Raw genomic sequence first — 12,428 nt, forward strand, 5'->3', positions numbered from 1 at the left:
CAACCAGAGTAGAAGAAGAACAAATAACAACCTTTGTAGTTCTTTGGATCCTCTTGGGAGGCTTGAAAGTTGATGAAGAATGATGAACTTTAGAGACACCAACAAGATATCAACTTGACCTATAATGCTAGTTCTTTTGTATAAAACTCTTAAGACTCTTAAGCTTTATGTTCTTATCAAAATAAGAACGTAAGGAGAGCATCAAGAAGCAATTAATCTTCATGTGTTCTTAACAAAACTAGAGACATGAAGAGAGCAAATGTCAAATTTTTGCATGGGTTAAGACAAGAGAATGAAATCCTCGCTTCATATAAAAAAAAATCTTTGGTTCATAAGTTCCTAACACTTTAAGAACCCATGCCCCTAAAGCCTATGTGTTCCCTATAATTCAAGCCATGTCTTTCTTTAGAATAATATAATCAAAAAATCATCACTCTGGATTTTAATCATACTGTCCATGTTTGTCTTTTTAGATGAGGGTTCCTCTCATTAAACAAATGAAGAGTCCATACTCTATATTGTCTAGTCATATTTTGAAATTATAAAGGCAAAAGAAGACAAAATCATTTTATATTTTATAAACCAAGTTTACAAAATATAAACTTTAACTTTTTGGTAAAACACAAAAGAGTTTATCTAGTCCAAAATGTTGTACATGACTTATTAATTCATACCATATAAATTATGTAATATTACTTGCTAATGAAAATTATTATTTCCAAGAAATAAATAATTTCCAATTAATTATAAGAGTTTATTGAATATTTATTAAAACCAATTTCTAATAAATAATCAATTATATCAAGTTGTTGTTTGTGTGATCCTTTAGTATCCTATGTTAATTAGCAATATCATTTTAATATGATTCTTGAGCATACTAGATCTTTCAATCTCCTACTTACGCAAGATTCATATTAGACTAATATAGACAGTAATGAACTTCTAGTAACATTTCACTGCCCCCATCAACATATGATTTTATGTCATTCTATCAAAGCCTAATTCCCAAAAAGGCCGAAGCTACAATTGGTGTGTAAAGTAAGTTTATCAGTTATCCATTTGTCACAGACATCATGTTAAACATGAGATACGAATCACAATCAATCTCATATGGTGTTAATCTTTTGGTAAATCACCTTAGATGTCTAACTCTCTACGCATAAGAGGAACAAATCTCATCTTGACTACATAAGCCTCTTTCATAGTTCATATCATACCTGAAAATGGCTTTTATAACTACCCGATTAGGGACCAGCATTTGACCATATCTAAGCACAACACTCCTTACACTTAAGTCCTACTATCATTCACGATAACGATCCATGAGATGATTTAATGTGGGTAAGTTCAATATCAGTTCTCTAACAAGTACTTATGGAACTTGGTTACAACCCATTGCATATCTTCATCTAGTGAGAGTTAATCAATCCAATTTATATTAGTCTTATTTCATAATTGCTCCCACAATTATAACCGACTATGAACTTTTAGAATAATAATTTTATTCATGGATTAAACATGTTAATATAGAACACAACAAGTATTGATGTTATGATCATATCCCAGTATATCAAATCATTATATAATAGTTGTTGTTAAAATGTTCCAATATCCAAAAACTAAATCCAAATCAAAATCTCATTTCTAGAATAATGAAGTTTGATAGTTGAAGTGTGACCATTCATACTTAGCTCAAAAGAAGGGCTTTATTAATGGGTTCAACTAAACTTAATATATGTGAATTCTGCAAATACTATCATCTCCATATTTAACTTTACTCTAGGTATAGTTAAATATCTTGGAATATATGATTGGTGTTCTTTCGTGATATAGAGTCTCTTAGCTCGATTAAGTATACTCATGAAGTCATAAAGATTTATATGTGATCCTTGAATGGTAGAGATCATCATAGCTTTTCAATGAACTCATTCATCCAATCATATTAGATTTCAACTTTTAAAGTAGTGTATTCTTATTTTGTAGTATATTGTGTATTTTTGTTTTGGTTGACCTCATTCCAGAAAAACTTACTCTTCATCCCACAATTAAGTCATAATCCAATTATAATTCACACACACACACACACACACACACACATATATATATATATATATATATATATATATATATATATATATATATGTTTAGAAATCAGAATCTTATGTAGCTCTTTACATGAAGATTTTAATCTAAACTAATTATCTCATATACACTCTCTTAGTTCTTATAAAGTCCTCATAGAATGTTCCTAATGTCATCCGGTGACTTAACCATGTATTCAATTGGTATATTATGATATGATCATAACATGATCATATATCAGGTCTTATGCATAATATGGCATAGATGATGGATTCATTTGCCAAGCAAATCGGATATAAATCATTTCATCTAGTTCACATCTATGAGGTAGGTCCTTTTGAGGTTTGCTCAAAATCAGTGTTATGTGACAGTGTAAAGGTTCATCTAAAGAAAACTTCCATCTTGATCTCTTTCAAGATATTATCAGTATAAGAAAAATGATATAAAACTGTTAACATTCTTTTTATCTATCTTTATAGATTTTACATTCCAAGAATGTATCTTGTCCTTCCTAAGTATTCTAGAAACACATTTCAAGTCAAGGTGAAAGGCCTGGCATGGTCTGAAAGTAATTTCTCATGATTATGTATGTCTCATTCATACACGATTAGGAATGTCCCTATGCTCCCACTAGTTCTTAGTAAACACACGTGTTCTATTCATTTTGATATAAAAGCATACCTTGTGGTTTTACATTCAAATTATGATTGAAACATTGAGATGTTTGCTTTATATTCACAAGTGACTTTACAAATTTTGTTAGGATAACATGGATTAAGAAAATCTCCAAGATAATCTATATAGATATCTTCTAGTAGATGTCTATTAAGAAAAGCGGTATTTCTAGAAATCTATTTACTATATTTCATATTGTGAATATGAATTTATAATAAACAATATCCTTGTTGATCTGATCATAGCAACTTGTGAAAAAGGTATGATCATATTCAATGTCATGAGTATGATAAGGAATATAGTGAAGGACATGAGTATGAGAAAATCCTTTAATATCAAATTTTGCTTTAAATATGTATGGTTATCCCTGTAATGTATTCTTTCTAGAAGAATCATTTTCTCCTTCTAGCCTTGCTATAGAGAGAAAGTTCAATCAAGACCATACTTGATTATCATACAGGGATTACATCTCATGTTCATGACTCTAAGTCATTAGTCAGATTCGAGATTTAAAATTACATCTTGGAATTTGATGGATTTGTTACAAACGATCAATAAAAGTTCATCAATGAGAGATTCCACACTTCTCAAGTTACAAATGATTTTTACCACTAATGCAAACAATTTATGTTTGTGAATAGCTATTATTCAAGTTTAACAATCCCTTTTTAAAAATAGTGCCAACTACTACTACATCAGGTAATGGTTCTTGAGTTGCTTCAAGTTCCATGTGCCTCCCACTTGCTTTGCCACTAGAAGCTTGCTTTCTACTAACTCAGCTATCAGAGGAATAAGGAAAAACTTATTCTTGGTGGTCTTGTATATAATAATCTAAACCACATTTAGAGTATTATACAAATATGTATCTAGTGTATTTTGGGTTTAAAGGCTTTATTCCAACATACGCTTTAAATCCGTAAAACATTTAATAAGATAGGGATGGATCCTATCCATAAAAAATCTTATGAAGAAAATGACATATCTGCTAGTTAGTTGGTGTGTATACTCAATGTACAATTGATAGTGTTCTAGGGGTTATCCTAAGAAAATAAAGGAGGACATTTCTACCGAATAGAAAGTAAATCATACCAAGTATGATTTGATTCATCATTTATTATCATTAAGGCCTTAAATGGTTCTTATCGGTTTCTATCTCAAATTTATATTTAAAAACTTAGACAAAGGTTTCAAAATTATGTTTTACCATGTAAAATATAATTGAAACTACCATAGTTATTAACAAAGTTGATTTGGTATCTTATGATAAATCTTAGACATTCATTATAAAGGAAGTCATACACCATAGTGTATAGTTCCTTAATAATTAGTTTCTCTACTACTTAGTGAAAATATCATTAGAAATCATTTATATATAAATAAGATTTACATATGTCAAATAAACTACATTATTTTCCTTCAAGGATCCCTTTCTTGAAGTTGGAATATGTGAATGTCATTTATATAATAAATATAACAATGTCAAAGATGAGTTTAATTTCAAACAAGTTTAAGTCAAAAATATTTTTCATACAGAACTTGTTATTTATATAACATTCATATTTACTATATAACTCTTATTAGGATATCTAGTCTCATAAAAAGAATTTTAATCATTTATGAATATGAAGGTGATCGTTATGAAAAACAATTAATGTAAATAGTAAATCATTCATAAATTAAATGAGACATATATTTAGACAAGCTAAATTTAAAACATACATTGTTCCAATCATTATTTCATGTTACAAGTACATTATGTTCCAAGCATAATAAACTAAACTCCGAGAGTGTAGTTCCAACCTGATTGTGCTCAGCTGGTTACTCTTCTGTAAATATTTGTAAACCATTTACAAATATTAGATTAACATTTAAGTACCAAGTACTTGAGTGTAAACCATTTACAAATATTAGATTAACATTTAAGTACCAAGTACTTGAGTGTTATATGAAAAGTATGAGTTCTACCTAGTAGATACCTAAAATACTAGTCTCTTCCAGACTTTCTTTCCAGATAAGAGGAGCAAATCATCTTCCAGTGTCCAGTTTCTCCACAAAAGAAACAAGATCCAACTATTTGGGCCTTACTGGATTTCTTGGGCTTAAAGGTGTTCAGTCCATAAAACGTGGACCTCCTAGATCAAATAAGGTGACTCTTTTGTGCCTTGAATTATTCCTATTTTGATGTTAGAAACATCTTTAGCATCACAAAGATGCCTTTACTATGTATCATGTTCAGGCTTATTGCTCAAAGTAAATAGTTTAGGAGTATTACCTTTAAGTGTATAGAATTTCATATCTCCTGCGATATTGTCTCTTAAGACATGAACCATTCATTAAAGTTGTATCTAGTGAATGTTATTGTTTCATTAAGTCATTAAAGAAAAAATGACGATTCATGGTAATGAGAATGGGTTATTTAACTACAAAATTTTAACAAAATTCATTTAGTATTTTCAATATTTAAACTCTTTATAATTAATACCCTTTTAGTTTCCAAAAACATTAATTATCAAAGTTTAGGATCCAAGTTGCAAAATAAATGAATGATTAGGTATCCTTTATCTCATCCATTTGAATTCAACCCGACAGATATCGATTATAAATTATATCTTACTATATAATTTCTAGATTTATAGGATTGTTAATAACAACTTTAATTAGACATGTTTGATCCCATTTATGCCTCGGAACCCTTTTGCTTAGGTATCCTTTATCACAAGAGATTTCTGTTCAAATCGTCCAATTTGAAAAACTTGTGTAATTGGTCTATAACTTGGTTATAAAAATCTAGGAGACACCCCAACCATCAAAAGATAACAATAGATTGCATAGATTTGAGGTTTGTAAAAGGGTCTTTTGTATGTTTTATAATTCTATTTTTAAAAAACATATGATATCATGGTTATTACATGCATATAATACACCACGGTACCAATTTTCAAAAGAAAATCACTTTTAACGTTTCTATATAAAAAGGTAGTTTTTATGTAATTTAACACGATTCAATTTTAATAACCGGTATTAATTTTGAGTGCATTTGAACATTTTATATCTTTAATTAAAATTCATTTTATTACTTATATATTTGGAGTTTGTATAAGTTATAAAAATCACCATTTTAAAACTTATATTTGAGTATTTCAAAATTAGACATTATTAACATTTTATAAAATTGGATTTTATTTTAAACCAATAACTTGTTAGATCTTATGTCCATATTATAAATTTTGAAAACCAAACTCCATATGATGTTTATTATGTCTAAAAATTGTTTTAGCATGTGAAAAAGTAATTTATCAACCACACATAATAATTGCATAAAATAAACAACACAAACATGCATAAAATTATATGTGCATAAACATAACCAACTAATGACATTTTTGTGAGCCACCACAAAAAATGTCAAGTCCATTCCTAAAGAGACATTTTAAGGGACCAAAAAAATATTCTTGTAATGTTGTTGTAGAAGCTCCCACTTGAGAAAAAACACTCATTGCTTGCAAAATATTGGAAAAACTTCTTTAAAACACTATTTCAGCAATATGCAACACTTTTCAAAAAAAGGTTGCATTAGGTCTGATAGCTCCAAGGGAAGCTGTCAACAGCAACACCTTTTGCAACAGATTGCTGAAAAGGTTGCCTTTGTCCCTACACACCTCTAAACTTCAAAAATTGCCTTCTTGTATTCAAAAAAATGGCTTCGACTTCATTTCCTGTTACATTTTTGTACATGACGTATTAATTTATACAATATGAATTATGTAATATTACTTACTCCTGAAAATTATTATTTCCAAGAAATAAATAATTTCCAATTAATTATAAGAGTTTATTGAATATTTATTAAATCCAAATTCTAATAAATAATCAATTGTATCAACTTGTTGTCAGTGTGACCCTTTAGTATCATATGTTAATTAGCAATATCACTTTAATATGATTCTTGAGCATACTAGATCTTTCACATCAAAGTCAAAGAAATCAAGAAATCTAAAGCCAACGGTGTGGAGATCCTTATACATGTTGTGGTGATTTGGTTTTTCGCAATCTAATACGTGCCTTGGAGAATACACGTTTTAAGTGGTTGCCACACCATGTAGCCTATTAGCCACAACATAGGAGGTGATTTTTGTAAACTATATGTTAATCATTTTTGCTCTCAACCCTAACTTATTCTGGAAGTTATTGACGATTTTTGAAGACCAGAGGCATCTCTTGGAGACTTTGGAGATCTGAATCCGTTTTGGCATAGTGATTGAAGAGATCTAGAAGAAAACATTATTAAATCTTTTGGTTTGCTAGTTCTAATAAGGTCTAGTCTTATTTGTTTTGATTCCATGTGTTTTTCTGCTACGATTATGGGCTAAAACCCTTGTACTTTCGTTGGTGATGATGAACCCTTTGAACTATGTGTTGATTTCAATCTTATGACTAATTATTGTTGGTTTTACTAGTGTTGATAAATCAAAACCCATACATGATTAAGTTCTTGTTTTTAATTTCCTTGAAAAAGTTTTGTGTAATAGATTATCATTCTATTTGTATGAATTTGTTTACCTAGTGGTTTATGATCGTTAAATTGCTAGAGCTAGGATTGGACAAACCTTAGACTATGTAATTAAAATTAGTAAATTTAAGTGTGTTAGAGAGCATAATTGATCATAATTTTATGCTTGGTTGCTTAACTTGTTCATAGAAAAGTAACTCGTAGATTTATCATGCATAGCCAAACTTATCTTAATATCAATTTCATGTTTACTTGAGTTTGATCATAACATAGTAAGTCATAAATTGGTAACAACTAGGAATTTGATCATAATAATTTGTTAATTAACAATTTGGTAACCAACAATAGTAATTTAATAGAAATAAACCACAGGGAAAAGGGGGGATTTGGATCTAACGAAAGTTACTCTTTAATATTGAACTCAAACCGTTTTCTTGTTTCTTCTTTCGTTTAATTTATTTACTTGTTGAGTGTTTTAAGTTTCTAGACTTGCAAAACTAAAAACACCCCCCCTGGTTTTTATTTGGTTAATTTACTTAGATAACTTAGTAGGTAATTTTAGCTGTTATTTCCATTCCCTATATTCAATACCCGACTTACCTGAACTTTTCTATTATCGATTAGGTACACTGCCTACCACATATTACTTAGTCTAGATTAGTTGGTTTTAAAACTAGTACTTAAAATACACATCAAGAGTTTGGTGTTGTTGCTGGGGAACGACCTAATTTTAGTTAATTTTATCTTATTAGTTCTCGATCCTTTGTGTGGAATTTATTTCTCATAAAGTTATATTTCATTTATTTTATATTTTTCCCGTTTTATATTTTTTTGTCCTTACAGTAACCACGCTGTAGCGAACTACTTTAATGTTCCTTGTGAAAGTGTTGTTCTGGATGCTTCCGTTAACTTTTAAAGGAACAACGAAGGATTGGCTTAAAGCACTTCCACCCAAAGCCATCACCACATGGGCTCAACTTCGTGAAGATTTCATCTAACACTTCAGGCCACCATCAAATGTTGCAAAATTTAAGAACATTGCCAACTTTAAACAACAAGGTGCAGAATCCTTGTATAAAGCATGGGAAAGATACAGGGGGTTGCTGAGAAATTGTCCACAACATGAACTCAATGTTCAACAAGAAGTCTTAGTATTTTATGACGGGGTAAACATGACCACTCGAAAACTCCTTGACTCTCAATTACTGCTAACGAAGAAGGCTTCAACTGTTAGTCTATATATTATCAGCTCGCTTGTTTATGGGCCCTTTAGTCTTTAGCCTATTAGGGTTTCTGTCTAGCTAGTATTTATATCTCCTTTATTCTTTGTAGTCTTTATGCTTTTCTTTGAAGACTCTTGTAATCCCTTTTTATCATAATCATATGACAATATTAACATGGTATCAGAGCGGAGGTTCGATACGTTGTTAGAAGTCTTTGTAGCAGTCATCAGTGGCGCGGATCAATTGATTACTTCCGCTGGTTTGTTACTCCTTATTCTCAGATTCTTATACTGTCATTGTGGTTATTTATTCATTGTCAACATGGCTGGAAAGGATGATTCCCTTCAGTCAATCAGTACTCGTTTGGATGGAAAGAATTATACGTATTGGAGTTACGTTATGAAGAACTTCCTTCGTGGGAAGAATATGTGGGGCTATGTCACTGGAAAAAAAAAAAAAGCAAAACCCTTAGTGCCTCAAACTGAGAATTATGATTTGTTGCTTGATGCATGGGAGACTGATAACTCCAAGGTCATTACTTGGATCAATAACTCTATTACTCAGTCTATTGGTATGCAGTTGGCTAAATATGACACAGCAAAAGAAGTTTGGAATCACTTGGAGAGACTATATACTCAGTCCAACTTTGCTAAACAATATCAGTTGGAACATGATATTCGTGCCCTTCAACAGAATGACCAGAGTATTCAAGATTTCTATGTTGCTATGTCTGATCTGTAGGATCGATTGGCTCTTACTGAATCTAAAGAGTTAAAAGATTTCCAGCCTTACATTGCTAGGAGGGAAGAACAACGCTTGGTCCAGTTCTTGATGGCCTTGCGTTCTGATTTTGAAGACCTACGTGGAACCATTCTTCATCACTCTCCTCTTCCCTCAGTGGATTCTGTTGTCCATGAGTTAATTGCAGAAGAGACCCGTATCAAGTCTCATGCGGATAAAGGTTTTAAAACAAGCTCTATTCCTACTCCCGCTCCTGTTGTGCTTGCTGTTTCCTCCAACCAGTCTCGATAAAGTTCAAGGGTTGCTCATGATGAGTGTGCATTCTACAAACATAAAAATCATTGGAAAGCTCAGTGTCCATTGTTAGTCAACAAGGGTAAATCTGGTCAACCTCAGTCAGGGCAACAAAATAGGTCTGGTCAACAGAAGTTTCAGCCACGTTCCTCTGGTACACCTCCATGGACCTCTCGTCCTCCGAAGTTTGTTGTTGCTGTTGTGCCACCAGTTGACACAGAATCTGTTGGAAACATGCCACCATCTGCATTGGATCCCAAAGTGTTTAAGAGTTTCATACAATATTTGGCCTCTAATCCCACTGCCATGTCTGCGTCTATGGCTTATTCTGGGCCTTCTTCATCTGATACATCAGGTATTCCCTCATCTTTGTGGATTTTAGATTCTGGTGCAACTCATCATATCACTCCTCATTTGTCATCATTTGCTTCTTTGTCGCAAGTGTCATCTATTTCTGTTAAGTCTGCTAGTGATACATCTATGCTAGTTGAGGGTGTTGGGTCTATCTCTGTTTCTCATATCACTCTTCCTAATGTTTATTACATTCCCAAACTTACTTTGAATCGTGCCTCAGTCAGTCCGTTATGTAAGTCTGGTAACTGGGTGTTCTTGTCTGATTTTGTATGTGTTATACAGGATCAACACACCTAGAAGGTGATTGGGATCGGCCGTAGGGTGGGAGAACTATATGTCTTGGAGGTCCTTAAAGTATCTGCTGTTGCTGCTTCCAGCATTGATTTATCTTCTTTTCGTTTGAGTCCTTTGTCGTCTGAGTTTTATCTTTGGCATTCTCGTTTGGGACATGTGTTTGTATCACGTTTGAATTTTTTAGCATCTAGTGGTGTTTTTGGTCATTTAAACTCTTGTGATATTTCTGATTGTAGTGGCTGTAAACTGGCAAAATTCTCTGCTTTACCCTTCAATAAAAGTATGTCTTGTTCTACTGCTCCTTTTGACATTATTCATTCTAATGTGTGGGGTCCGGCAACAGTATCCACAAAGGGTGGGTCAACCTATTATGTATCTTTTATAGATGATTATACTCGATATACATGGGTTTATCTTATGAAACGCAGATCTGATTTCTTTGATATTTACAGCAATTTTAGAGCTCTTGTTAAAACTCAACATTCGGTTGTGATTAAGTGCTTCAGGTGTGACTTAGGGGGTGAATATACCTCTAATGATTTCACTCAGTTACTTGCTTCTGATGGTACCATACACCAGTCTTCGTGTACTGACACACCTCAGCAAAATGGTGTTGCAGAACGAAAACATTGTCATATTGTTGAGACTGCCTGCTCATTGCTTCTGTCTGCACAGGTCCCTAGTGCCTTTTGGGAGAAGCAATCCTAACTGTTGTGTATGTGATTAATCATATTCCTACTTCATTGAACTCAGGAATGTCTCCTTTTGAGAAGCTGTATGGTCATCTACCAGAGTACTCTTCCTTACGAGTTTTTGGATGTACTTGTTTTGTTCTTCGTCCTCATATTGAAAGGAACAAGTTGGGGCCGAAATCTGCTATTTGTGTATTTTTGGGGTATGGTATTGGACAGAAGGGATACCATTGCTATGATCCTGTGAGTCAGAAGTTATATGTTTCCTGACATGTTACTTTTTTGGAACATATTCCTTTCTACTCAATCCCTGCTACAGCCCACAATGTAACACAGTCTGATCTTTTGCATATTGATCCTTATGATGAAGATATAGAGGCTCGAGATTCATTTATGTCACATGATTCCTCAGCTCATGACACACCCACCTCTTCAGAGGGTGCCTCGTATCCACCTGTTCCTGAGCCTGATCCTCCGATTATTGAAATCGAGGATCCACCTCCACCACCACCCCTTAGGAGATCTTCTCGTCCTTTCAAATCCACCAAGCTACAAGATTTTTCTTACTCTACATATTCAGGACCGTTTGCTTCATTTATAGCAAGCATTCATCTTTCTGAACCTGAATCATATAAAGAAGTTGTTTTAGATCCTCTTTGGCAGAATGCTATGGCTGAAGAACTCACTGCTCTCCATCAGACTCATACATGGGATTTGGTTTCTCTTCCTCCTGGGAAACATACGATAGGTTGTCGTTGGGTGTACAAGATAAAGACTAAAGTTGATGGTTCTGTTGAACGGTACAAGGCTAGACTTGTAGCAAAAGGATATTCCCAATAGTATGGTTTTGACTACGAGGAGACATTTGCCCCTGTTGCAAAGATGACGACAGTTCGTACTATGATTGCAGTTCCATCCGTCCGACAGTGGAAGATCTTTCAAATGGATGTCAAGAATGCCTTTTTGAATGGTGACCTCCATGAAGAGGTTTATATGACTCCTCCCCCTGGTATTCAACACCGGCCGGGTGAAGTTTGGCGGCTTCGCAAAGCTTTATATGGGCTCAAGCAAGCCCCTCGTGCTTGGTTTGAGAAATTCTCTATTGTGATTACCTCTCTTGGATTTGTCCAGAGTAATCATGATTCTGCTCTGTTTGTTAGATGCTCGAGTGCGGGACGGATTCTTCTGTCCTTATATGTGGATGACATGATTATTACAGGTGATGACCATGGTGGTATTGAGTCTTTGAAGCATGATCTCGCTCATCAATTTGCTATGAAGGATTTCGGCTTGCTGCGTTATTTCTTGGGTATTGAGGTTGCTCAGTCTAAGAAAGGGTACCTTCTTTCTCAGACTAAATATATATATCTGACTTGTTTACACGGGCGGGCCTCTCTGACAATCGGACTGTTGATACTCCTCTTGAAACCAATGCATGATATTCTCCTACTGATGGTATTCCTTTGTCCGATCCGAATCTTTATCGCACTATTGTGGGAAGTTTGGTTTATCTCACAGTTACTCGTCCAGATATTGCCCATGTTGTTCATGTTGTCAGTCAGT

The 12,428-nt window shown here is 33.2% G+C and overlaps 1 protein-coding gene and 1 non-coding gene across 2 annotated transcripts; one reads left to right on the forward strand and one right to left on the reverse strand.

The window, feature by feature from the left end:
- Positions 1-8,292: 8,292 nt before the first annotated feature.
- LOC111910424 (small nucleolar RNA R71) lies at positions 8,293-8,396 on the reverse strand. The gene has a single exon (XR_002856533.1). It is a non-coding gene; the product is annotated as a small nucleolar RNA R71 (small nucleolar RNA).
- A 268-nt stretch (positions 8,397-8,664) lies between these two features.
- Positions 8,665-11,705, forward strand: LOC111910054 (uncharacterized). Its single transcript, XM_023905847.1, has 7 exons — positions 8,665-9,096; positions 9,232-9,498; positions 9,586-10,025; positions 10,162-10,179; positions 10,410-10,848; positions 10,927-11,068; positions 11,185-11,705. Exons 1-7 carry the CDS (start codon positions 8,665-8,667, stop codon positions 11,703-11,705), a joined length of 2,259 nt encoding a protein of 752 aa, XP_023761615.1.
- Positions 11,706-12,428: the final 723 nt, after the last annotated feature.

Source organism: Lactuca sativa, chromosome 5 (assembly GCF_002870075.4).
Source record: "Lactuca sativa cultivar Salinas chromosome 5, Lsat_Salinas_v11, whole genome shotgun sequence".
NCBI lineage: Eukaryota > Viridiplantae > Streptophyta > Magnoliopsida > Asterales > Asteraceae > Lactuca > Lactuca sativa.